At 41.6% G+C, this 27,304-nt stretch overlaps 2 protein-coding genes across 5 annotated transcripts in view; one reads left to right on the forward strand and one right to left on the reverse strand.

Annotated features, from left to right (window-relative positions):
* ralgps2 (Ral GEF with PH domain and SH3 binding motif 2) overlaps positions 1 to 26,536 on the forward strand; it is a 63,929-nt gene extending 37,393 nt beyond the window's left edge. For 2 of the 3 annotated variants that reach the window (XM_062395041.1, XM_062395042.1), the window contains exons 10-21: positions 17,379 to 17,516; positions 18,013 to 18,103; positions 18,266 to 18,333; positions 18,455 to 18,593; positions 18,724 to 18,875; positions 18,960 to 19,014; positions 19,519 to 19,596; positions 20,769 to 20,874; positions 21,391 to 21,483; positions 22,237 to 22,342; positions 22,657 to 22,748; positions 22,833 to 26,536. In XM_062395041.1, coding sequence (XP_062251025.1) covers positions 17,379 to 17,516; positions 18,013 to 18,103; positions 18,266 to 18,333; positions 18,455 to 18,593; positions 18,724 to 18,875; positions 18,960 to 19,014; positions 19,519 to 19,596; positions 20,769 to 20,874; positions 21,391 to 21,483; positions 22,237 to 22,342; positions 22,657 to 22,748; positions 22,833 to 22,862 — 1,148 coding nt within the window. In that variant the 3' untranslated portion in view covers positions 22,863 to 26,536. The remainder of the gene's footprint in view (positions 1 to 17,378; positions 17,517 to 18,012; positions 18,104 to 18,265; positions 18,334 to 18,454; positions 18,594 to 18,723; positions 18,876 to 18,959; positions 19,015 to 19,518; positions 19,597 to 20,768; positions 20,875 to 21,390; positions 21,484 to 22,236; positions 22,343 to 22,656; positions 22,749 to 22,832) is intronic. The other variant, XM_062395043.1, reaches the window with a different exon arrangement.
* Positions 747 to 15,602, reverse strand: angptl1a (angiopoietin-like 1a). 2 transcript variants are annotated; one of them, XM_062396453.1, is made up of 6 exons: positions 15,330 to 15,602; positions 6,769 to 7,026; positions 6,006 to 6,623; positions 2,962 to 3,155; positions 2,143 to 2,413; positions 747 to 2,010 (listed from the first exon to the last, which is right to left on the reverse strand). In XM_062396453.1, the coding sequence occupies exons 2-6, from the start codon at positions 6,956 to 6,958 to the stop codon at positions 1,823 to 1,825; spliced, it is 1,461 nt and encodes a 486-aa protein (XP_062252437.1). In that variant the 5' UTR covers positions 6,959 to 7,026; positions 15,330 to 15,602; the 3' UTR covers positions 747 to 1,822. The 2 variants fall into 2 exon arrangements, with proteins under 2 accessions (XP_062252437.1, XP_062252436.1); XM_062396452.1 differs by having other exon boundaries at positions 15,319 to 15,602.
* Positions 26,537 to 27,304: the final 768 nt, after the last annotated feature.

The following is a 27,304-nucleotide window of genomic DNA, read 5'->3' on the forward strand; positions in this document are numbered from 1 at the left end:
TAAAAAACACTACATTAAACAGATAACAGCTGACACATGTCCTACATAGAGAGGGGGTTTACTTATTGACCTCTCTGAATGGGGCTTTACTGAGAAAATAATTGTATAATATTTTTTACAGTCTCACTTTGTCTCAGTCTGCATTTGCAACAGCTGTGGCCACAGGCATTATGCTTTTAAGCTGTGCGTCTATCCTGTGGTCACAATATCTCTGGGGAAGTTTTTTGCAAATGTTCCCTCAGACTCAAAGATGACATGAGTAGATGTTGGTGGTCAAATGTCAAGATCACTGTGACAGTGCTCACATGTCTTACCCGGTGTTACTGTACATCTCAGAAAACAGGGGAGCATATTTTCAAAAAGACATCTGGAAAAAGTGAATAGCTTTTTTGTGTGCAGTGAATGTTCCCAAGCTGTCTTGTGTCTCTTTATTGTCTCTGCGTTTCATCTGTAAATTCTTCTATACCAGCATCATTTGATATCCTCACTGTTATTTATCTCTGTCCTCACTTGAGAATAGTCCCAACTGCCTCTTTGAATCTGCCCTATCCCCTCACATAATAATTTTCTTCCAAACAAGAATCATGAGATTTGAAGTGCTCATTTTCATCTTCCCCCTTCTTTCATTATTGAATTCTCCTTCTTGCCTGGAATGCAATTCAATCAGGTCAAATAAATTCACAGTGGTTCATTTCAGTTGATTTTATCATATTTTTAAATGGATGGAGACTTTGCTGATACTTTACACACTGTAATAGTTCAAGTTTGACTGTTTGTGTTGGTTTTCATTAAGATGAAGCTGAGTGAAGACTTAAAGGATGTTCAATGTTTATAAAGGAATTTAATTTAATTTAGGAACTGGCACTGGATGTCACACATTCTCCACACTCAAGTCAGATAGAATTCCACTTTGTATTTGTCATTTGTGCGTGTGTGCGTGCGTGTGCACACACTCACTTCAACCATTACACTGATATCAATGCATTTCTACATAGGTTTAAAAAAAAGAATAAAGAATTGTATTGTTACAGGGCAATATATAAAATGGCCCTGGCTATACTTACTATAAATACACTGATAAATAACAAAGACTGGCAGAGTGACAACATTGTGAACATTTGGCCTGAGTAGTATCACCTCTTAAATTAACTTTCACAAATACAGCCAGATATATTTACATACCAAAGCCAGCTCAGCCATATGCAATTGGAACAAGCACACTGTTCCAATACTTCATTTCTTTTGAGTGGGGTCAAATAAGTCCAGAAAAATCCCAGAAATGAGAAGACAGAAGGTTTATCAAAGCCTGTCCGCATTTGTTCATCAAATATTCTTACAGAAAATGTTAAATTGCATCGATTTTCTTGTTACTTGAATTTAACATCCCAGTACATCCATTAGCCCTAGGTACAGGCAACACTTCTTTCAATAAGTCACCATTAGCTGCTCAAATCTTAAAGTAAATGACCATTTCCCTTTATTACACGTCTCGTTTCACCAGGAGTTAGTAAAATGGAACATGTTAGAGTACTACTAAATGGTCTGAGTTTATGGACCTTTACTGTCAACACTGAAAGGTGGAGGAGAGCAGGTATTTACGAAGGGCAATAGTATGAGTCCTCTTTCACTTTTGAGCAAACTCTTAGAGTCATTATCATCTGACTATAAAAATATGCCTCCATCTCTTCCTCCGCTCTCTTCTAGAAGGCACAGTTGGACAATGGCAGGGGTTCCTGGTCCTGCCTTTACAGAATTTGTTTACGGGTAGCTAAGATAAGGAAGGATACTAAGGATTGTTCGAAGAGAACCAAAGTTCAAGGTTTTAGTCGATTGGTCGGATCATGAGGCGCACCGACTTCAGGGAGTAGAAACCTCCTCCATACTCTGCCCAGAAAATTCCATCCTGAAATTTGCTGCGGTAAACTCCCCCGCTGTACCACACGCCATTCAAGTTGGTCTGGCCACAGGCATTGTACCACCAGCCACCCTTATGGAAGTGGGCGCAGTTGCCTATTGGAAAGGGAGACAATTGGGGGAATGGAATGAGTCAGTGTGATGGACAACATCAATTGTATCATTACTTTGAAAAACTAACAGAACAAATGAAAATGCATTCTGAAACTCCTTAAGTAACCATCTTACCAGAAAACGCATCCTTGTCGCGATCAAGCGAGGTGAACTGTTTGCCGTTGTGACTACTGAAGGAGTCCCCAGCATTTCCTTGGTAGGTACCAAGCCTTAGTCTGTAACCCTCACTCTCTGACTCCAGACGGAAGCTGCTGTATTCGGCATACACCTTCTTCCCCGTCCAGTCCTCCAGCTCTACCATCAGCTTGTAGTCGCCCTGCTTCCCAAGGTTGTAGATATTGTCCAATCCAAGCCAGTGTTCACCATCTATGTTGCCAAAGCCTCTCTGTAGGGGGACAAGCCACGGGGCATGCTCTCTGTTACCCACTTTCAGTCTCATTGCAGTGTGGTGCAGACCAACAAAGTGCTGTTTTATTCTTAGTTGGTCAACTTATTTTTTAATAGATCTTTTGCGGCAGTTGGATTGAGAGTGGATCATAAAAAATGCATTGATAAGGTTGATTTGCTAGCTTGCATCTTTTTTAGGCGATGTTAAATTTATTTCTTAGTTTCGACTCCCCCTCTGTTAGCTCATGGGTCACTGGCAGACACATTTGAAGAAAAGGATTAAAATATCATTTCAGTGGGGTTGAAATCAAAGTCTTCCTTCTTAGCACCCACCAGGGCTCTTTATTTATTATAATTGTGATATGGGTATGAGCAATTTAGCACGAGTTTGCTTGGTGTCCCAAAAAATGTTTCTCCTTTTTCACTAAAGCTTAGGGAAATTCTTACAACTCCCCTCAAGAATAAGATTTAATGTTATGGAAAGATTGTTTTTGTAAAACCCTTCCGTCAGTCTCAAAGTTAGTTATTTTTTTTCAATTATCCTACCTTGTAGTTCTCCCAATTCCGAAAGAAGTTAACAGATCCATCTTTTCTCCTTTGCAACACGGTCCATCCACCATTATCAAGTCCATGTTCACACCAGGCTTGGATCAGCCGGTCGCTGCCGTCTGCCTTAAGCAGGTACATCCCACTGGTTGTGTGTCCTGCCTGACGCACCTGGTAACAGTCCCTGAAGGGTCCTGGGAACCGAAAGATCATTGTAGAGAACTCGCTAGTCCAAGAAAGTGTGAATAGAAATTGTTGTGGTAGCTGTCATTTAAAATATCTGATCAGTAACTATTTTTTCCAATTGCTACATCACCACTGGCCACAATCTATTATTATAGTGTTATTTGCTACGCCGGAACAATTAATCACATATTATGAAAATAAAAAAATATGGCCAAATGCAATATCCAAATTGCAGGAACAAATTTTCACAACAAACCATTATAGATGAGGAATTGTGCTGTTACAGGGATGCCCTTGCTTATGAATCATATTCCAGATGTAAGGGAACAGGTTCGTTTGGGGCAGACCAGACATTTTTTACAATTTGCATCAAAGTATTAGTATCTAATATATTTATAATGTAATACTAATAAACATATGGCTAATTATTTCATGTGCCCAAAATCCTTTACAATTCGTAGAGTACCATATAACTTGAAAGATTACACATTCTATATCTGCATCTTTCGTTTAATGACTCTTGATCCCTGCTATAGCTTCCCACTGCCTGAATAACTGGTAATTCAAGTTCCCCAAGCAATATAACCCTGCTGAGTGCCCCGAAGCAGAAAGGATGTCTTCCTTTTATTGCAGATGCAAAAGTCATCATCATCACTTGCGGGGGTCGTAGACAGGAGACGAGACAAAGGGGAGAGAGAGTTGGGTAGGATCTGTTTTAGGAAACACATTCTTTGGAAAATATCTCCTGTTTCAAACATGCAATGTGAAACCACAAGCATGTATTTGTACTTTGATTGTTTCATGAATACTCCTCTTCAAATTAACCCATGTGTTCGTGCCGAAGCAGCTGAACCCTTTTCAACCATCCATTATATTTCCTCTGTTTTCCCCTGTGTTAATTTGTGTTAAACCAGTATGAACCTAGTCATTGTGTGGGGGCATCCAGGTCCTAAAAGCCAATGGAAGATGGTTTTCTCAGCTGTGTGTTGGAGCACACAGGGACTCAGTATAACGCCCTGATACCTATACCTAAAGCTCTTTGCACAGGCTTATGTTTTTCCAGTAATAAGTCTCCATCAGAACTGTCAGTTAAGGGCTTCTTGAACAAATCCCCCTATTCTCTCTCCTCCTCTGTCAATTTCTTGTCAGTTTGCTTATACATTGCCTTTAGAGGTTGTGGTTTGAAATATATTAAGAAACCAAACCATGGTGGTTTAGAAGGAGCTCAACTTCACCAAACTGTGGTCTGGTAATATCTATTTGCACAAGTAGAAAACCTATGTGGAAGAGAGCCAATTAGAGCTGTTGGATTTGGACGTATTTACCTGTGTTACTGACTGATTTAGATACACACAGTCCGTAGAAAAGGCTGTACTCATCCATGGACACTTAAATAAGGAAAATAAATGAAAAAGGAATGGAATTATTGTAGTGAAGTGCTTATCCCTTTTAGTTTTATCTCTCAGGAAAAATGTATTTCTACCTTTTCTTAAAGTAAAAAAACATGAGGAATGTGACAACCTCTCTAGCAAAATCGACACATAACTCACTTTGTAATTTTTCTTGGTTTTACATAAAGTGGGGGTGTCCAGACTGATTTGATTCAATCAGACGAAACATGGAGTACAGCAGTTTGTGTCCTAGTTTTTATTGGACAGAGCCTTTAGATGAGGCCTCTAGAAAGACTGTTTCATTGCAGCTCATAGTTCTAATGAGCTATGATTAGCTAATATGACACTAAAATTTCAGTTTAACAAGGACACATTGTAAGTGGAAATTTGTTATGCACAGCTTGAAATAGCCACAAGAACGTTCAGTAAGGAATCCCTGCTATTAACCACCCCCAACCTCTTCCCCACATCTCTGTCTTCTCTTCTCGTCTTTTTTTTCCTTTATTTCATGAAGGCTTTTTTCAAATATGAAGTAATGCTTCTCTGCATATTGGGATTTAAATAAGTGTATTGTTATTGTTGCTGAAAGTGGGCTGAAGGCCTTGCACGCTCAGTGTTCTTCTCAGACTTGTTTTTCTGGAGGATCAAACATTGAATCAGGTCAAACCACTTATGAAATACATTGGATTGAATTCACACTTCAGAGTATTAGATAGGCAGTAACATATCAGAATCAGATACAAGAGGAAAATATTCTTTGCGTCAGTGTTCTTCTGGGAATCAATTAGTCTCTCTGTTACATTTGTCTTCTCTCGGGAAATTCGTTTTTCCCCTCTGTCAGCGAGATCTAATGAATAATTTCATCAATTTCACAATCTGGTTGTATTACCCCTATCGGTAGGAACCTGCCAGCACTGTCCAGCTTTTAGGAGCCATTTCCTGGCAGCGCTCGGTCTTTTGCTAACAAATTGGTTTCATATTGGACACAATCTTTCTCAGAATTAGTTTCTGTGAGAACAGTCTGGACTAGCCATGTATATCTTAGAGGATTTTATCTGAATTGATAGTTGTGTGTAGGGGTCTATAACACTTGAGGGACTAGTCCATCTGATTTTTAGAATTATTTTCTCAGAACAGATCTGACTTAAGTCTTCCTGTAGATAGATATTGCCATTTAACTTAAGGGTTTTTAATGCTTTTTATAACAGCCCCGTCCACAGCCTACTAATTTAGTGCATATGCTCTGTGTTGTTCAGCCAAGCAGGACTCACAGGAATGTATGATTTCATTGCCTCCGTAGCATGCCAAGAATGAGCCAACTGTGGCTCAGCAATACCAACTGTTGCAAGAAATTACATTGTAAATGGTACTTTGTAGATAGTTGTTTTAGTAGTGGTGTGTATAGTTAATTGGGACAATTATTGCCTATTTCTAAGTCATCCCTACCATGTTAAAGTTGGTACATACCGTCAGATGTAAGTGTTCCCTGGGGTGGAGGGTTGATTGCATAGGGGCTCGCAGTAGGGGACTCCATTCGTGATCCTCGAGGAAAAGCCCGCTTGTTATTGTCCCTCTGTATCTCATTGGTGAAACGATTATTAACTGGTAGATTCTGTGGTACCACCTGAACCAGTGGAGGCACCATGGGCAGCTCACTGCGTCCAATCGACCTCAGGCACTGATCCTCCAATTCAGAGATGAGAATGGACTGGTTGTTGACCACCGCGGCCATCGTGGCAAACCTACCCTCCAGCTCCTTGTACCTGGAAGCAAGTCGCATCATCTCGGAGGTCACGTTGAGTACACGGTTCTCCAGCTGGGCGAGCTCCAGAGAGTTGTCTCTCTTCCTGATGATCTCATGCAACAGCTGCATATAGAGCTGGGTCACCCTAGAGTTCATGTTCCTGCTCTCTTTCCGCAGCAGCTTCATCTCATTCACTAAGTTACCATCCACATCCACCACCAGCTGCAGCGTCTCAATCTCACGTCGCTGTTTGTTTAACACCTCCCGCACATCTGCAATGTCCATACGGGTCACTCTGTCCTTGTCTGGTTCGGGGCCCGTGGTGCTAGCACAGATTGGACCTGTTGACAGATAAAAGAAAGATTACAGAGAATGTAATTTAGGGGAAAAGGACAAAACGGATAATAAAGTTATATCTCTGTAGAATAAGGCCAGCTGTGTGGCGAATAACTGGGATTTGTTGCTAAAATAGGATATTGTATGAACCTATGATTCTCTGCTCAGGGACGAGAAAAGTGTAGGAACACTTTTTCGCATCAGGATCCTGGGGAGCCCTTTTACTTCTGTGGATAGAGAGCTCTTTGGTCCTCCTGGTTTCCTTGGAACTCCTGCAGTAACTTTCCTCCCAGAGGGATAGGCAGAACATGATGCACAGGCTCCACATCAGCCCCTGCATTTCTGCTGGCTGGTTAGATGAATAGATTGACAGCTACTGGTGCTCCCTCCAAATCCCTCCAGGCCTTCCTGCAAGAATATAAGAATCTGACAGTTAAGCATGAGAAACAACAGTCCTTGGCCTGAAGGAGGGAATCTAAACAGCAGGCGTGTTGATTGTATAGTTTTGAAGGGCAGAGGAAATTGCTGCCATACGATTTGAATCAAAAATCATTTGAAATGTCCTCTTGACAATCTGTAATTGTTTAAAAAGTGTTCTGTGAAAGAGCTGTCAGGTCATTGTTTCACATAATATTGGATGTGTGGAAAGCCTGAGAGAGAGAGAACCCAATTTTTGATCAGCCAGAAGCACAAAGTCTGCTTTCCATCTCAGTAAGTTCCCCTGCTGACTGACACCCCTTTTTTAAGGCATCGTTGGTTTCCCCACCATCAAGAGGTCTGATACGTGGCAGCTGGCTGTGGTTTATCTTTGGTATCTGCCCTTAAGCATACTGCGTCTTCTTTAGTCTTGGACAGAATTTTATCTTTTCTTTAGCAAACATCGATGTTTTGTCTCGTGTTGTATGCATCTTAATTGTCTTACTTGAGAAAATCGTACCTCCATTGTTAGATATCAAGGAACTTTATTGTTTTGGGAATGTTCTTATAATGTTACAATTTTGTATTAATGCACCCTACTTCCAGATGAGTCTGGGGTGTATGAATTAAAGAGAGAAACTATACTAAATACACTGTCATTTTATATGGCCCCCCTGCCTCACCTTTGTCTTAAGTCTCTCTTTCTATCTTATCTCTTCAAAGTAAAATCATGAAAGGAACTTTATTACTCAGATTTGTATCCTGATTTTAGGTGCTGAGGCTCTTTAGTTTGAGCTATTTGGTCAAAATGGCGAGTCAGAGGGTTTGGGATGTCTCGTCCTGCTCAGTGATTTGTCCCTTTTGTCTGATGCAACAGTGCTCAGCTTATCCCTCAGTAAGACATATTGACCCTGAATACCAAATACTCCACATGACTCCATACATCCAACAGGATTGTTTATGTGAGGTTTTACTTGCATGTGACTGAAAGCAATTTTACAAACACACTTGCACAAACAGTCAGAGCAGGGCTGTGAGATAACTCCAGAAAACAGTTTGTGCACAGTTGTCTTAATCCTCATCTAATTTTAGGGATGACTCCTTGCACTCGCTCACCTCTTTCTTATCCCAGCTGACTATAGTTCTGTTTCTCATCAGTGCACAACCACAAAACACCAAACGCGCACTCAGACGTTCATGGTGCGACATTTGACACCTCGGCCTAGGTTTGTGTACGGCTAGGGCTGTCTAGTCCTCATAATCCACTCCATCACTCTACACTTTAAAGTATTCACTCTCAAGTCTTAACTCATTGCCACCTCATTAAGTCCTACCTCCACCCCAAAACTCAGGCATAATGCTTCTCCCATATGACACCATTGCGGTTCTCCATGAACTCTGGCAAATCTGTCACTTTGAACAACGTGGAGAACAGACCGCTTTATCTTTAGTGTGTTTGTGCACTGTTGCTGGTATGCATAATCTTGTTTGTTCGTCTGCATGATTGAATACTGTGTGTGCATGGCTATCCAGAGACGTTAATCATTTTCATGGTGATGTGTTTTTCCAGCCGCTGTTGTGTCTGACAGCGTTACCAGGTACTGTATACTTATTGACCTTAGCGAGAGTTGCTAATGACTTTAACAGTAGCATCGGCAGTATTAGTTCTCAAGTCCTCTTGTCCAAACTATGGCTGCCGCTGTGCTGTTGCTGTGCAGCACTCTACATTGTCCACAGTTTAGAGGATATGAATAGAACTGGCATTACAGGTCATCCATCAGCTCTCACCTCTTAAATCTCTCTCTCTCTCTCTCTTCTCATCTTTTTTTGTTTTTCCTTCCCTCCCTCTCTTTCAATTTTTCCTCTTCCCTGTCTTGTGGAGTTTGATTTTCCCCCTGGGTGGTGGTTCTGAGTACGAAGGGGCCTCGTCTCTTTCATAGAACCATAACATATCAAAGACATCTAAGTGAGCGTGGAGAGGTCACCAGTGTGCTGTGAAGGTACAAAGTTTGCAGTGTTTCCTCAGAACAAGCCAAAAGTCTCCTTTTTTTATCCTGTCAAACCTAAACTAAACACTGCTGAAGGGCTTGGGGACTCAGACAGCCGTTAAGGAAAGGGGGAAATGGGGGAAAAGTGCTTATCTGTGGGAATTGATCTCCATGCATATGAATTTGCCTTCACATATTATGCTTTTTTTGCAATGTAGAATTGACATTTTTTTTATTGTTGCAAGTTAAGAGTCATAGTTGTAAACTGTACATTAGAGAGAAGCTGTTTGTCCAAATATGTGGTGCCCTATTTGTAGTAGTAATAAATAGAATGGGGCATCAGAGGAAGAAAGTGGGTCACAGCCCCTTTTTTTCTCTTCATGGTCACTCATAACGATAGTTACTTGAGACAGAGCGTTTGATAGATAGAATACTCCCAATACTTCCTTGTTCTTGACAGATTTTCACTCCTTTATCTTTCAATTTAATTACTTTCCTCTTTGTGTAAACTCCCTCCTCCACATTCTTTTTCTCTTACTTTTTAAATACCTTCCTTCCTCTTTTCCATCTGTGCTCTGTGTTTCTTTCCTTTTCTTTCTTCTAAATAACTTAGGTAGAGACATATGTCTTCTTTTCTAAAACAATTTTTAAATTTCCCCCTTTTAATATGAGCATGATTTAGTACATTTCTTGCTGGCTCAGGCTTCCTGACAAACACGTATTGTTATTTCACAACATGCATGTGAAACCACTGTAACTGTTTGAGGAATACAGGATTTGAAGTGAGCCTCCAACTCTGTCTACTTCATATTTTGGCAACAGTATGAGCTTTGTAATTGCGCTGCTGGGTCGTCACTCCACTGATAGTTTAGTCAGGAGACAAATGAGTGTACTTTTAATTCTTTACTCCCTACTTTGTCTTTCTGTGTCTGAGCTATGGTTTATTTTATTGTCATGGCTGTTATTGGAACAGTCTAAGAACAGACAGTATTTATGAGTAACCTACTTCCTCTAATCTTTTTACCACTCATTTTTGTACAACTGGGAACCATTTTCATTTTTTGTGCAAGACAGTCATTTTATGGTTTTATGTTGTTAAATTCACTCGACCTTGTCCTAAAGAAGATAAACTTTCGAATGTGCCATATATGTTCGCAGCTTTGACACTATATGTCCTGTTCGGTTGTTTTAAGTTCATACTGTTTGTTTTGTCATTAAGGGTTCTTCTGTTCAAGATGAACAGCTCTACCATTACTTATTAAATGCAGCTTTATGACTTGGACAGGAGAGGTCATTTTTTTTAGGTCTGGCTTCAGATTTACCTAATGATTAAAGAGCTCAGTGCCATGCTGACAGATCTCTGGAGGGCCTCATGCACGCAAAAATTTACTCAGTTATTTTTCTCCTCAAATGTGTCCACATTTGCACACAATTCCTATGCACAGACACACAAATGCAAAATCGTGCCAACTATTCACCTTCAACAAAGCCCAGATCTGAATACCTATTTCAGCTTGACTCTGGCCTGTGTGTGAGTTCACCACATCGCTCAATCTAGATGTGCATATGTGGAGACCGCCTTTTGTTCACCTTGGTTTTCTGTGTAGTTGCTGATGTTGAACGTAAATGGTGATTAAGTCTGTGCTTGAGTAGGAGACAAATAATTATTTTCTCCTTGTCGTTAGAGAGGAAATGAGCAGAGAGCTCATTAAGACGACTGCGCTTCTAGCATATACAGGAAACATGTGTTGTGCCTTGTTGGATGAAAAGCATAATGAACATTGGTTGTTACCTCGGAAAGACGGCCATATGTCATTGTTACAGCTTTTGGTTACACTGTATGTACTGGCATGAAGCCTCTTGTTATCTACACCAATGCAACAGATGAATAAAAAAAGTTGTTTAAATTGCTTGCATGGAAATGTAGCTGCAGATGGTTAGAAATTAAGGGGGCGTTCATTGTGCAGTTCAGGACGACCCCTTTAAAGTCACATGCTTACAGTATTCATACTATTTATAATTTATGCACGTATGGTTTCTTGAGTTCGGATTTCCATGCAAGGGAAATGTTCACATATTGAATAACCGGTCCACATCTTACTGCACAAATTATCATTCAAGTCATTCATCTAGATCATCTTTAACAAATTAAGATTGATAACAGGAGCACGGATGAATAACACACATGTTGAATGTGTTATTGCGTCTTTCCTGGTTCATTGCATGCATGGTAGATGCATACAAGCAGGGAGAATCTGTTGTGATTGTGTGAAAACTTGGACAAAACATATTCATATTTTGTCAGCTTGAAAATCCCCCCAGCTTCCACTCCCCCACCTGACCCTCAGACATTCCCACAACAATTCCAATGTGCCCTGAAACACACAACAGACCAGATCATTGGTCAGAAGAGAGAGAGGGAGAGAGAAAAAGCAAACTCAATACAGCATGTGTGAATGATAGAATCTGGATTAAGAGAGGACCAACAATAAACAGCAGCACTCCTCTACATGGAAAAATGGAGCTGAGCCAGCTGCACTGTTAGTACAACGACAGAGACTGACGTCCTCCCAGCGTCTCATCCATACATGATGTCACCAGCCACTGTCACTGTCTTTACATGACCGCTCATAAACTGTATCCCTCAAACATAAATATTGAGCTGTCTTTGTATGCTCATTGAAACAACTGGTTCAGTTGCCACAAGTGGGAAAATTAAGCTGGTGAACAGAAAGCTGAAAAAGGTAGAATAAAAATCACAGTGGAGAAATGGCAAAGATGTGATGTGAAGAAAATAGACTTTAGAGGAGAGCGCAGCATGAATGAGGAAGTAGTAAAAGTACTAAAATTATGGACCAATTAATGACAACAAAAACAACAGGATCAACACTGAGAACATTACCAACAACAAGGAAAATCTCATACAAGTTCCTCAATAAAACAGAAGTGAGCTTACAAAGATTATTAGCACAGCGGAACAACAAATAAACAATGCTGTTTTATATCTGATAACTAAACTATGCATGTTGAAAGTATAAAAAGGCAAATTGATTAATGCTGGACTAATATTATCTCTACATTTATAACTTGAGCCAGTTTTGAGACTGGAGTCTGGCACCAGAATTTTAAAAAGAACGATGAGGTAGAAGAGTGAAGATGCTGTGTTTAATTAAGTGGTGCATTACCCTGTGGTTAGAACATATCCAACCCAAATAATAACTCCAGAAGTGGGTTTGCTTTCGAGCTACTGAGGAGGAATCCCCCCGAAACCCCCCTGAGGCCCCGCGGCCTCAATCTGTTTTCCCTCTTCTGTAGTGAAACTCTAAACATGTGGGCTGATGTTTGGGTCAGAGGTCTCCGTGTGGGGATTATGGTGCAGCCTCACCCTTCCTCTAACATCCCCCCTCTACCCATACTCCAGCCAACCCCTGCAATCAATCGGTCTTTGTGGAAAACGGGCTCCCCTCTCCTCTTCCATTGGCACTACACAGAAACACAAACACTCTACTCTAATAATTAAGCTGACAAAGTTCATATAAGGTTCTATATTTGTCATACTTTTTCAAGATAAGGACTTGCAGCTCTTCAACAGCCTCTCCTCCATAACTTCACAACTCTCATCCCCTTACCTCCCCATCACAAAACACAAGCACACATCTCTTTGTACACACACAGGCGTAATAATAATTCTTATGTAGCAGTTGGCTAAAATTAAAATAAATTAACCAGGCAGACGGATTAGCAATTTCCTCACCGGTTCAGGTGGCTTTTTTATTGAACCAGTTAAGTGGCACTTGTTTTCAAGCATTTTAATAGAGCCGCAGGAGGGTCAGGGGAGAGAGGAGAGCCAGGTGGGTTCAGTATTAAAACGTCAAAGAAGTTATAAATAACTGTTTGTTTGTTAGGCTTGATGGTATACATTTTCAGGATTAGGAGATTACTCATGAGCACTGTTACAAAGTGCTTCCTGAGTTATATTGTCCCTCTGGGTCTCACCTCATCTTAAAGTCATACCACTGACGGCACATGCTTTCTATTAGTTGAATCAATACCATAACACACACACACACACACACACACACACACACACACACACACACACACAGGCTCTATTTAGTTAGATGCCTCTACTTCTCTCGTCTGTTTATGTTGACCTCCTTGCTGACCTCTTCCTCCCTATGGCGACCTGTCCATACAGCTGTGTCCAAGCTCTCATTAGGAGGACTCTAAATGACCTTTGTGGAGCAGCTAGAGGGTTTTCTATAAACTTTTACTCCAGACCTGTTCCTTTATATCCCCCCTGCAGTTGTTTTAATTTATTGTAGCTCTTCACTCTAACCAGAAGTGCTACAGCTAGCCATGTGACTCATAATCCAGGGTTGAGATTCGAGCAATAAAATGTGTCCGGGTTTTTCCGTTGTGGTTGGATTTAACCACATGTGGTCAGTACAGCACAGGAGCGGTGTTTTAGGACAAGCCCATGTCTGTATCCTGTGTGTGTTTGGGTTATCTGTCTGTTTCTATATGTGGCTCTGTTTGACTGATAAGATCAGCTGAGCTGTACGTTACACATCGGCGTCTGTGAAGGGTCCACACACAGTCTCAGGTTAAACGATGAGGCACAATTGGCAGACAAACTGCAGTTGGCTGAGTGAGTTATCAGTCTCCTGCTGGGTTACAACCTAGTCTGGGAGAGGGCAGCAGTTAACCGGCTCTGACAGCATCACCACGAACTACCTGACCGCTTTTTATTGGCTTCCCCAGGAGTTTTAAAAAAGTTTGAACGGAGAAGGCATCAAACAGTTTTCCTGTTGTGATTTACAGTCTAGGATGAGGGTTAAGAGAATGGTTACTTTATGTGTGGGTTGGTCGTAATGACCCATTAAAGCTTTCTCACAGGCCTGTCCCCCATGCTCCCAAGTTTCAGGTGAACCTGAAGGCCAAGCACCGCTGCTCTGCACAGAATGTTCTGGGTATGTCTCAGAAGGTTGCGCCTGCCTCCTGTTTACCTTTTAACTGTCTCTTGTCTTTTCCAGCTTGAGTTATTGGAGGTTTTGATATTGTGATTTATTACTCTAACGCAAAAACAAGCTCCTGAAATGTTTTCTTAGCCCTCTCCCTCATTCTTAGTTTGCCTTTGACGTCAAGCTCAGGGATTTTGAAGGCGCGTGTGTGTGTTGTGAGTGTGTCTTTCATGGTCGCTTACAGCATTTACAGATGTGGCTTTTCATAGTGAACGGAGCGATTTCCTCAGATCCCACCAACAGGCCAGAAAATAAGTGAAAACATTTTAAGGTAATTGTGAGTTGAAGATATGGATGTGCTCCAGACTGGTGCTATTAGTGTTCAAAGGTTTTTCTATCATGGAATATTTTTGACTGAAGTGTTTTATGCCCATGGCGTGGGTTGGATGGAGGATGTGGTTAGAGTTGTAGTACAATGCATCATCACTTTTCATTAAACTTGACCCTGATAAAAGAGACTAGGCACTCTTTCAATGATTCCACAAACTACAATGTCGTTTTTTTGTATGGGTCGGGATATGATCCCACAACCCCCAATTTATAACAAGGAGACGCATGTGCTAAGGGACATGTCATATTGATGTATCCCGGATTTCTGCAGGTTAACTCGCCTCAGTCCCCTCACCTCTGTTAGCAACGCCGCTCAGATGGTTTGGTATTTGGAAATCTAAAGCCAAGAAAAATAAACAAGCCTGGCTTCGAAGCTCAAATCTCTCCATCTGATCAGTTCAGACATCAGTCTCCCTCAAGTGTTTATCTGGAATGCTCTACTTTTCTTTCTCTTTACCCTCTTTTTCTCCTTTAGCTTTGCTTCTCCTCAGGTTCGACAATGACAAATAACCTTTTGGAATTATTTAATAAAAACGTTTAACATATTCCCCTAAACATATCTGTATACTGCATAACCTGTGTCAATTTTGGTACCATACCCTGAAAGAGACCAAACTACCAAACATCCTAGTTCATAAGTTTATTCCTGATGCATCTTACTCACCATTTGCAGCCCTCACTTGTCCCCATATACTGTTAATCACTTGTTGAATGTATAAACATAAAAAACGCCCTCAGTTAAGTATATCTGGGTCCTCAGACGGCTGAGAGAAGCCAAAGAAGCGTTGCTAAATGTTTCTGTCTGCAGCTTGAGCCTCCGGTCACGAAACGTCTTACATCTTCAACCTCTCAGCAAGAGATCTCACAACTACCCAGACACATTCACGCACACACACTGCACAATCAGAATGAGAGGCAAAATGTATACAGACAACATTTACCTTTTTCTTACCAGCAGTGGTGGGGGTGTGTTTCCTGCAGTTATAGTTTCACCTGTGTGTTTTGCGTCTTCGCCGAGCCACAGTGCTCAGGACTCATCTCTCTGTCCCCCTCTCTCTCTTTGTCCCAGTCTTCTGAGTTGTTCCTCTCCACTCACTCCTTCTCTCCTGTAGTTGAATATAAAAATATATATAGGCTCTTTTTTGCAAAGGACCTATATCCTAAAGATGTCCTCCTCCTCTGTAGACTCAGCTGTCCTGGGGCTCGGGCTGGGGCATGGTTCAAAAGCCGGCCACTTCAACAGACTGAGCTCCGATTACTGATGCTTCTGAGTTTTCCACAATGGATGGGGGAGACTAGAGGAGGGGAGGGGAAGGAGGATGGGTGGGGAGGAGAAGGGGGGTGCGAGGGTGTGGGAGTTGGATTTGACCCTTTTTTATTTTTTGTTGGAGTGGCCCAGCCTACCTCTGATGTCACTCTGAAGGGAAAAAAGGAGAATAGCACGGCTGCCTCATTTAGTTTCTCCATCTTCAACAATGGCCTTCATGGTTCTTATGAAGAAGTTTTACTGAGTTTGGGGATCACGCTCCAGCTGCTTTGGACCCCTTCCTCAATTACTTCACATTCTCCTTTTTTTCTCCTTTTTCCTTTATCCGTTCAGAGAGCTGATTGTAATGCTGCAGGGGTTTCTGAGCAGCTTCCTGTTGAGTTACAGCTGTGATTTTGAGAGCGAGAGGCAGGCAGATAATACTGATTTGTGCTGTTGTTGGAGCAAAGACATTCTTGCTGCAGGCGTAGTCTGAGCTAGTCTGGTTGTTTCTTGCTCCTTATCACTGCTGTCATTCACTTTAATGTGTTACGGTGTGTAAGACATGGACAGATGTTTTTGTTCCAGCGGAAATATTTGAATGATTCGCTAAGACGATCGACTGTACCTCACATTGCTAATTTGATACTCTTCATGCAGGTTTTGCCACACGTCAACACAAAGTGTCTGTGTGTCCTAACCACAGGTTCTCTGAGCATGCATCTGTCAGTGGGTGTTCCAGGCACTATGGATTTGTGCATGACTAACTGCTGTTATCCCTGACGTGCTCTCAGAACAGCAGCTATAGCAGTTAAGCCTCCAGGATCCCTCTCTTCCTCCTCTTCTCCTCTTCTCTCACTTCCCCCCTCACAGCTGAGTCTTCAAACACTTGTAAACTTCTCCCAACCTCCCTCCCTCCCTCTCTGATTCTAATCAGATGTTGTGTTTGTGTGTCTGTGTATGGTGTCCTGAACACAAGGTTTGACCCTTTTATTATTGGATCTGGTCCTGCAGTTCTGTTGTCCTCCTTTATTTGTACATCTGTTGTGCAATTGCTTGCGTACGTGCACACATCTGTGAGTACAGCACTGTTTCCCAAGAAGGAAAGAGGTGTGGGTGTCATAGTTTACTACGTGATGACTTTTCTTTCATCTGAATTCAATCTTGGTTCTATTGTGTGAACAAAAGATAAGAGAAGGGAAAGAAACCCCATCGGTTCGAGTCTGTTAATCTCTCCTCAGCATGGTGGGAATCTGCTTCTGGGTTTGTCTCACAGTGTTAATATTTATGTAATGAGAGACTAGAGATTTCAGTTCTGCTCCAAATCTTCCGAAAGGAGGCATGGGTGGGGGGCTTTGGCTGAAGAGAGAATCAGTCATCCATCCAAATACCTCATTCAGATCAATTTGGAACAGATCAGGAGGAAATTATCTGTTAGAAACATGCAGTCTGCAGTCACCAGCTGATCTTCACACCAAGAATCCCACAGCTGCACAATACTTGAATCATGCATCCAAGGATATCTGGCCTATTACCATGTCCTGCCTTGTCTATGTCAACGTGTTTGTATTTTAATGAGCTGAGCTCTGTGTTCGAGAAGGAAAAGCATCATGTCATCAGCGATGAGGTTAAAATAACAATTCTGATATATGGACACCGTCCTTACTTAGCTTACAGTGAGGTCCTCAACTCTCTGCAGGAGTCGAGGAAAGATGGTTGTTTATTTACATCCTCTGTCTGTTGCTTTTCTTTCAGGGATGTACCTGTCCGATCTGACCTACATAGACTCCGCCTACCCCTCCACAGGCAGCATACTGGAGAATGAACAGAGATCCAACTTGATGAATAACATTCTCAGAATCATATCAGACCTGCAGAGATCCTGTACCTATGGTGAGATTATATATAGTCACACACTCAATTGTGTGGAAGAAAACTGCATTGTCACCTTGTTACATAATTTTTTGTTGCCATGGCGACACAATGGAGTCTGTGCTAATCATCAAAATGTCATGAACAAACATAAATACAATGCACTCAGATGAACTCAGCGTTTTTTACCTCCATATGTATAAAGAATCAGCGAAATGCATTTTAGTATATTTGATGTTTCTAATTTGTAAAATAATTCTTAATTCGTCATCACTTCCTAACTTTTTTGTTATTATTCACAGAGCTACAGAATATAGACCCTCCATCATATTGCTTATTGTTGATCAAGTAGTTTCTAAATGATGTACAAACCATCTTCCCTGGTTGGAGTAAAATTTCTATAATAACATTTCATGTTATTGGTTATTCTTTATCCTAGAGATATGTAGGAGGATTTAATAACACAGGATCACATATAGGTGTATTCTAATGTTGATCATTATTTTCTCTCCTTCAGATATACCCTTGTTGCCTCATGTACAGAAGTATCTCAACTCAGTCAGGTATATCGAGGAGCTGCAGAAGTTTGTGGAGGATGACAATTACAAGTAAGCGGGCAAAAAACTACTAAAGTTGATCTCACAATTTCTGGAAGATCAAAATAACTTTTCTATGTTGCCCGTTATTACTTATCCACCTCTGTTGCCCACGAAAAATTCCATCACATTTTTCAGATGATGAATTCAAGCTGATGAATATTCTTTATCTAGGTTGTCTCAGAAGATTGAGCCAGGCACCAGCACACCTCGAGCAAACGCCTCAAAAGAGGATCTTGTCGGTAAGTTTATGTGCAGATCTGTATTGGGTGAGAGATATAGAATAAATCTGTCTATTATCACCTTATCACTGAGTGCTGTCTGGGCTGTAAAATGTCCCTTCCCACCAAATCCTCACCACAGGCCAGGATGCTTCAGCGTCTCCTCTCTGCGGCCGTAAATGTATAGTAGCAAGTGAAGGACCCAAAGTCCCGGCCACTCCGCCCTCTCCCAGGAACCTCCTGCCCTATGGACACAGGAAGTGCCACAGCCTGGGCTACAAGTCAGAATCACTTCTTGATAGATAATGATAAGAATGATGATGTCCTACAAATTGCACACGTATGCCCTTGGCTAAATATATAACACTCCTCTTTATCTCTCTGTCCCTGCTGTCTGCTGTGTCTCCACAGTTTTATTCATAAAATGAATACTGTAGAGTTTAAAAGTGCTACGTTCCCAAATGCTGGTTCTCGCCATCTGTTGGACGACAGTGTGATGGAGAGCCACAGTCCCACCAGAGGACAAGTAGAGAGCTCAACTTTATCCAGCGGTATTTCACTTGGTGAGACTGAATCATTACATACACTTATAAACATGACTTACATGTTGTTCTTCAATCGTTGTACTGATTGTGATCTGTGAACAGGGAGCAGCGAGGGCTCGGAGCTCAGTGAAGAGGTGTCTTGGCCAGCTTTTGAGAGGTAAGGTTTTTTCTTTGTTGTCCGTCCTTTTTTCCATCACATCAACGTGCAACTTCATAAAATAACCCCATCCCTGATGTGATTGTTCTATTTCCAAAGCTCTGGCCTCAAAATACCGCTCGCAAAAATGATGTGCCATTTAAATCCTGTTACACAGCATGCACTGCCTTGCTTTTAGGCTTGCAGTCCAGGTCGCCATGCATCATCACTCCACCGCTGCTTTTGGATGCTTCTGCTTTTCTGGCAGACTAAAATATACCATTTGTTAAATCTCCCTAACCTTTAGTCCAAGTGTGACAATAAGCCACATTCTCTAGTTCAGAAATAAAAACTTTATAAACATACATCCATCACTATTCCCTCAAACCAAACGAATACTCCTCATCCAGCCCTAACACTGTATTTCGAAAGAGGAAAATTATAACAACGGGGAAAAACACCCAAAAAGCCTTAACAGTGTACCGTGCCCCCATCCTATCCTATTTTATCCCATATTCTGAACAGGAATCGGTTCTATCACTCTCTGGGCCCAGTGACCCGAGTGGCCCGCATCCCCTACAGAGGAGTCCTGAGGCCCAGCAGGTACACACATCCCGACCGGAACCAACCTGACCTGATCAAACCCGCTCTTATCCTCACCTCACGCCCCTCAGCCTCTGCAAGAGGCCGCTGTGTGCTGGTGCTTAGCGTGTGTGTGTAGTGCTGGGCTCAACTTGTGATGGGTGTATGTGTGCGTGTGATTGTTGGTGATATCACAATCAAACAAGGGTTTGAGGTTCTGATTCTTCATCTTTTGCTGCGGATCATCAGTCTTCAATCCTTTTGCTTTCTCGAATATCCTGCATGTCTGCCTTACGCACACAATAACACACTCTCATACACAAATTGAGCTTAAAATCAACCTGGGCTTCTTCTTGTGAAAGGTTTCCAAGATTTTCCTCAGCTTGGAGCTAAAAAAAGTTTCCACAGTCACACTGAGCTCCATGTGTTATTTGAAACAAACTGCTACATCCTCATTCCTAAGGTAGAGACAAACAGACTCTTCAGGTTTATTAGAGCCAGTTCTCATGGACGCTGCATAATTGGCGTCCCTTGCGGTTTCGGGATGGTCTCTCTGTTTCTCTCTGTTTCCACCAGGCTTCACTAGGCTCCTGCACTGGGCTTCCTGCTCTGATCCTCCAGACAGACACAATCTGCACACCACCTTGCCTGATCCTCGCTGTAGACACCAGGGTTCAGATTTAATTTGGGAAATTCCACTTAAATGTCCAGTGTGTAAGATTTAAGTTAAAGGGATCTCTTGGCAGTACAAATTGGTATTTCAAATTGTTGTTTTCTTTTCCCTATAATGGGCCTTTTATATTTAACAGCGGGGGTGGGACCTCTCTACGGAGTCTGCCATGTTTTTACGATAGCCCAGACTGGACAAACACCTTTTCAAGTTTTTATGACATCTGAAGGCAACCAAGGGTTCTCTTTCATGTTTGGAAAGGGAGGGTGAGGTTTAGGGGTGTTCTGATGCCACATGCAACTCTACCACTAGAAGTCACTAAATCTTACACACTGAACCTTTAAGCAAAATGAGAAATAAGTGTTACTTTTTCATTAAGCAGAGTTTAAGGTGTCTTTTGCAGATTGTGCCTGTCTATACTTATAGTTCATCTCTGATTTGATCTACATGTTCATGCATGAGACCATGCATCTTTTCTCGTGTTTTTGTTTGAGTATATAATATGTAATATTTTCTGTTGCAGCTCTGCGGAATCGGAGGAGCTGGCAGTTCACTTGTATCCCGGAGCAGTCACAGTGCAGGGGGTGTTGAGACGAAAGACTGTGCTCAAGGAGGGCAAGAAACCAACAGTGAGAAAACCCACACACACACTTGCGTAGACATATACAACTATACATGTGCATGTGTCCAGACGATGTTCATACACCCACACCTGCATGTACCATACAGGAGCAGATGGGCAATAAATGCTGCCTGGAGAGCACAGATGGGACCTCAGGGACTCTTAAACCGGCAGAACATCTTTGTTTCTGTCTGTTCCTCATATTCATTGTAATGCTCTTCCTCTCTGGCTGTGCTTGCGTTTCTTTCCACTGCTTTTGCTTTCTTTTTTCTGCTCAAGTCATTTTTATGTTTGTGCTGAGATTATCCGATTATCTGAAATGCAGCTAAAATAACTCAAAACTGTCACAAGTGCTGCAGGTGATTAACAAGCTTCTTTGATGATGCAACAAGGTCTAAAACTTGTTTCTCAGTCTGGATATGTAGTCAAATCAAATCTATCCACACCAGGAGGTTTATTTAGCAGGTTCATTTAATACTTTTTTCCCCCACTAATAAAGACAATTTCCCCTTTGTACCGCCAGGTGGCATCTTGGACCAAATACTGGGTTGCTCTTTGTGAAACCCAGCTCTACTATTACCCAGCCAAGTCCCTGAAGGCCACTGAGAGAAAACATGTAAGTCAAATACGCTGGTGCGACTCTACCTGAGGACACATTCAATGCCATGCATCTTTCCCAGCAGATGGTAGAAATTGTGGAGGTTTTACAGTGTTTGTTTATTCACGTAGGTGAGGACTGAAAGCTCATAACTGCAGTGAGACATCTTAAAATGTGCAGCTGTTGATAGAAGTGAGAGTAAATGTACCAAATTGGCTAGAAACACACTCAGTTTCATAAGGAAACAACACCTGACAGCCATTATTTACTCATTCTCAAAAGGTTTTAGTATAGAATGAACTGGGGAGAACACGTGGTGAATCTTCTTCATTATTTGCACATGATTATTTCATTGACTTAAAGAAAATCAACGTATCAGGCTGGACAGGGGTTTGTGTGCATGAGCTTTAAAGAAACATTCACAAAATCTACAGGAGCTCAGAGGAGAGTGGAGCGAAGAAATGTGAGCTTTGTGTGTGGGTGTTAGATGGGGTTTAAGTGGGGCTGTGGAGGGGACTCAACTGAGTTTAGTGAAGTGGGGGGAGAGACAGATGGTAGCACTCATTGAATAATGAGACCAATGACATCACTGCAGTCCTGTGTGTCACTCAGGCTAATGAGAACCTTGTGGAGTACACATCCTAAACCCTGAGGATACACACACATGCAAACACACACACACACACACACGGCCCATGTTACTGTTTAGACACAACAGGTTTGTTATGAGAGAAAAAAAGGTTCATCTGTTTCCTCTTGTCTTCTTACCAGTTCAAGTCAACGTCCAGTAAGAGCGGGTGTGTGGTGGGCCTAATGGCCATGATGGCTGACGATCCTGAGCATCCTGATGTCTTCTTGCTGACAGACTCCGAGCATGGTGAGAAAAACACACACACACAAAAGGAAAAAGAAACGGAAATGACCAATACAAGCAAGAAGTCATTCCTCTGAAAAAAGATGAAAAAATATAGTGGGAAAATGGAGATTGGTTTGAGTGGTGACATCCCACCCAACCAACCAACACACTCACAGACACACACACATAAGCACACACAATCTGACATTGTTCTGAACTGTGACTTTGTTTATATTTGACCGGGCGGGCCAAAGTCAAGTGAGGCTTCAGCCATGTTTCCAGAGTTTTGTGGAAACAAGACTTGGCCACTCACAATATTTGTCTCTATTACCTAGGTAACACCTACAAGTACCAAGCAGGGAACAGAACGAACGCTTTGCTCTGGTTCAAACATCTGAGTGCTGCCTGTCAGAGCAATAGACAACAGGTATGTGGCCACATCGAGCACACACACACACACAAGCACTCCTTAGCTTTAAGCTGTATTTTACAATTCTCTCTCTTTTCCCAGGTGCCAACCAATCTGATGTCGTTTGAGTGACGGATCCTGGGAAGTGTGAAGGAGACAAGGATGAGGAAACAGAGGAGGAGGAGGATGAGGAAGAGTATTGACTCGGTAGTGGGAGCTTTCACTGCCATGAGCCCTGCCCGCCGATTCTCCGATTCTCGCCCTGGCCTCACTGCAGCCTCACCTGCCACCACTGCCTTAACTAGAGTACTCCTTGTGTAAATGCGTGTGGTTGTGTGTGTAAGAGTTAATCTGAGTGTGTGTGTGTGGTTGGGTGGGTGGGAATGGAATGGACTGATGTGGACATCCTGACTACTGAACAAGGACCTAGACCACTGCTCTCGTCTCCCATTTGCTGTTTTGTTTTTACTGCGAGTGTTCAGCACTTCAGTGGAGCCATTCAACTTCTCCTTTCTCACAGAGGGACTGTCCTCGGATGGACAGAAATAATCCTCTCCTTTGGTTTTCGTAAGGGGTGTTCTTTTTTTTTTATTCATGTGCCCTGTCATGCTCTAAAGCAAGATTCTCGCCTTTTTTATTCAGCTAGACACAAAATCATAACGTGCACACTCATGTCGGACTTATTCATTGGACTTTGGAGGGATTGGAAATACACTTTTATTTGACTTTCAGCTGCGTCTTGATTCACTGGAGTTGCCACAGGATTATTTACACAAATACACAGGGCTGTTTGATTGCATAGGGCTCAGATTTGCAATCAATTTCAGCAGAAACGATTTACACAATTCCTGAATGTAAAAACAGTATGTCGCCCCTCATCTTTTGTCATATACATGCTTAGCTATCTGTGCAAATGTGTGTGTGTGTCTATATAACTGCATTGGGTGCGGAGGGGAGGGAAAATGTTCGCTTAAATTACTGGAATCTTGTCTTGAGTTCCACACCAGTACGATAATCCCAGATCTAAGCTAAGACGTGTTCACGCCCGAGTAGACGAGAGTTCCTGCTTTTAGAAAACCCGCGATTCTTCTTTCTCCAGCGCAGTCTGCTCTCTGTCGTTGCCGCCATCAGCTCAACAAGGTGATGCTTGGTTTCACCAGACTCACACACACGATACACTAAAGACTTGAAACTGTGAAAGAGTCCAAGAGAAAGCAGCAAGAACCTGGTTTTATGTCCTCTTCTTCTTGTTGCTGGTCTGGAGCAGACATTTAAAGCTACCTGGAGCCATACAAGTCGATTTTAAACCTTGTTTGTCGATATTGTTCCGTGTTGTTAGTTTCTTTTCCTGTTTTATTTTTTGGGGAGGGATGTTGCAGTTCACAGTATTACTTTGTGGTAGAATGATTGCACATTTATGTAGATTTTTTTCTTTTGTCTGTTACATATGAATGTTACATTTTTTTGGTTTTATGTTTTTCTCCCTTTTTGGAGCAGTTATTTTGAATATTTTATGTACACATGAATTTTATTTGATTTTTTTTTTTTCTACATCTTTATTCTATAAACCAGGACCCAGCTTAGTTAATGCCCCAACCCTCTGATTTGGAAATAGCATAAGCACCTTGGTTTTAATTAGTGCCAAGTGATGATCACTGTTTTATTTCACGTTGACGAAACTTTAGGAAGCGTAGAGCTGCGGTGGAATCAGGAGATGGTGCCGACGGTGGGAAAAATCTTGGATTGAGTTTCCACCAGATGTTTTTCTGTACCACAGAGAGACTGTTACTGTTTGTTTTTGAGCAAACATGATCAGAATAGTGGTGGTGACAAATGATGAAGTGCTTATCGCCCAGTGATGCCCAACAGATTCTAATCTCCTTCCTGAAACCGCTGTTTACATTGTATGTTTACATAATCCATAGCCCAACATCAGTCTCCACACTGCTCCACATGTACTGTATCAAATTTAGAGAAAAAAAATAAATATTATATTGCGTAGAAACAAACGACCCGTCAATAGGTTAGATTAAGCTCAGAGGTACAGGCAGAACATATTTGGGTTCACAGCACAGAATCTACTTAAATGTGTCAAATCTGATTTAGCAACACAACATACAGTCATGAGACAAACATTACAAAGTGAGACTGACTATTGGGTCCCAGTCAGAAGACATTCAGCCCTTTGTATATGGGCTAAAAAGACGGCAGTTGATGAACCTGTGGAGGAATGAATGAGGAAGCCAGATTCAGGCTTATGTAACGCAGCAGTTATTATAAATATGTGTGTGGATTTGTGTGCCTGTGCATACTTCTCTATTTTTTTAAAGAAAAACATTGTAATTGGAGCCAGATAGGCAAATCCCCTTCAGGCTGCTGTCACTGCTGAGCAGTGGGGGTAATCAGCTACCTAATCATCTTTGCGACTGACTTTCTGCCAGCTCGCGCCACAACTCCCGTCGTATGGGATGTTTGAAGAGAGGACGACTCAGGAGCTGATGGGAAATGGAAACTGCTCGTGTGTGGCAGGAGAGCGGAGCAGAGAGCGTGTGAAACGACACAATCCCAGCACTGAAGCACTATGGAGGCTGACGGTTTCTGGGGTTGTTATACCACTAGTGGGCAGAGGGACTGTGAGAGGGCTGTGAATTAATTAAGTGAAATGCTTGCGACAGAGCTTTTTGATGCCGGTTGAGAAACTTTATCTGCCGATGCTGGTCTTGACTGACATTCAGACGAGCTTACCCTGCTGGGATTTGGAAAAAAAATGCCAAGCTGTTGCAGTTCAGCAAGAATTGATGCTGTCTCAGAAACAATGACTGGCCGGAAGTGGCTGAGATCAAAAACAAACCCATGATGGCGGATGGATATTTCCGTTTCTTAACGTTTGCTTTATCTGATGTTAACTCGGAACGATGAAAGAAAAAGAAAGGACAAGATATTTGAGGTTGATTTCTGAGTTTTATATCTAAACAGACGAGAGGTGCTTAAGCATCTAAGATGGTTTATTTGAATTAATTTGGGTTCAACAATTGTCCCTTTGAGAAATTCTCAGATCATGTAGAGCGCTTTTTATGAGCTTTTCCTCACTGTAACCTGAGTTTACATGAATTTCTTTTTTTATGTAATAATTTCTGTAAAATGCATGGTCAGAACAATTGAAACACGTTTTATGTTTGTTATGTGGTTTAAGGTTGACCCAATCTTTGGATTTCAAGGCCAATCACTACCAACAGAGTAACATCGCAATCATCTATTTTGGGATAAGTGTGGAAAATTCAAATGTAATCCACTCATGTAAGATAATCTTTGGTTGTATAGAAGAAACTTGATGTCATCCTTGAAAATTCTGTTTGCCCATGTTCTTTCTTTTCTTTTGACCATTCTGTCTACAAATGCACAATCTGCCCTGTATTAACTGTTTTGAGTGAACCTTATCTTCTGAGTTTGTTCTTTTTAACGGTCATGGAAAGTGTTTAAAATCTGAGATGAAAGGTTCGACCAGAGGGATATTATTGACTGTGGTTACGTGATGTGTTTATTCTTTGGTGGAGAAATGGAACCAATGTGAATCTGTGCCTCCCGTGCACTGGCCAGGCATCTGTTCACCGTTTACCCAGGACGTTGACAAATAACTTCCTTCAACCCATCGAAGGTGATGTATAAATGACCTTTACCTGGCTCTATGTGTCTGTCTGCCCGTGTCATGACTGTGGCGAGCGCTGTGACCTCACTGCAGAGCGATGTGCTTCCTGGTGTGACTACTGAGAACCAATAAACACTCTGCCCTTTTTTTACACCACAAATCAGTTTCATGCTCATTGTTCTGGTGAAGGTTGTGACTGCTGAACTGGGAAATGGATGAAGGATTGGGAGAGTTTTTCGATGATCAGCTGCTATTTGACCTGTTGCAGAAACCTAACTGATAACAGAGAGCTCTGAGGGTATCTCTCATGAGTGAGTTTCTTTCCAGGATACCTTCATTATTGGTCTGGCAATATGCCCAAACTATTATCCAATAATCCAAATGTTTAAATCAGCCAAAATGTTATTGTATAAATGCATTGGCTCAGTTTTCTTAGCCAGTAATTTTCATCAAGGAAACATTATCTCACTAGGCTACAGATGAAATCGCTTCCATCACGTTACAGATGTTAGCTTTTTATTTGCGCTAAAAGTAAAGGCTGTCTTTTGTTGTGTCTTTTTCATTGCAATCTAAACTACGTCACTCCGTACCCAATCAACAATCATTGAGAACAACCTCAATGGGCCGGTGGTGTTTGAGTGATTGTAAAGAAAAATATATATTTTTAGTCTTTCAAACATTTATTTGTTAACAAACTGAAAAAGGAAGAATCCGTTAACCCTTATCACCTAAAAAAAGAGGGAGGAAAGAAGGGATTATCTAGCAACAAAATGTTTTTTAGTAAGGCGTATTTAAAATGTTGCTCACAGCTTTGTGTGCCAGTGTCCCAGTTCTGAATGAGACCTTTTCTCAATCAAAATAACATTATCTAATCACAGGTGTGAAACAAAAGAGGTATATTAAACATTTTTATTAAAGTAAATAGTTA

Source organism: Platichthys flesus, chromosome 9, assembly GCF_949316205.1.
Source record: "Platichthys flesus chromosome 9, fPlaFle2.1, whole genome shotgun sequence".
NCBI classification, from domain to species: Eukaryota; Metazoa; Chordata; class Actinopteri; order Pleuronectiformes; family Pleuronectidae; genus Platichthys; species Platichthys flesus.

Coding starts and splice junctions, on each gene's coding strand:
- angptl1a (XM_062396453.1), bottom strand. CDS start 6,958: ATGCAGGGGCTGATGTGGAGCCTGTGCATCATGTTCTGCCTATCCCTC. Junction 6,624..6,768: donor CCCTGAGCAGAGAATCATAG/GTTCATACAATA, acceptor ATCTGTCAACAG/GTCCAATCTGTGCTAGCACC. Junction 3,156..6,005: donor GGGAACACTTACATCTGACG/GTATGTACCAAC, acceptor TTCGGTTCCCAG/GACCCTTCAGGGACTGTTAC.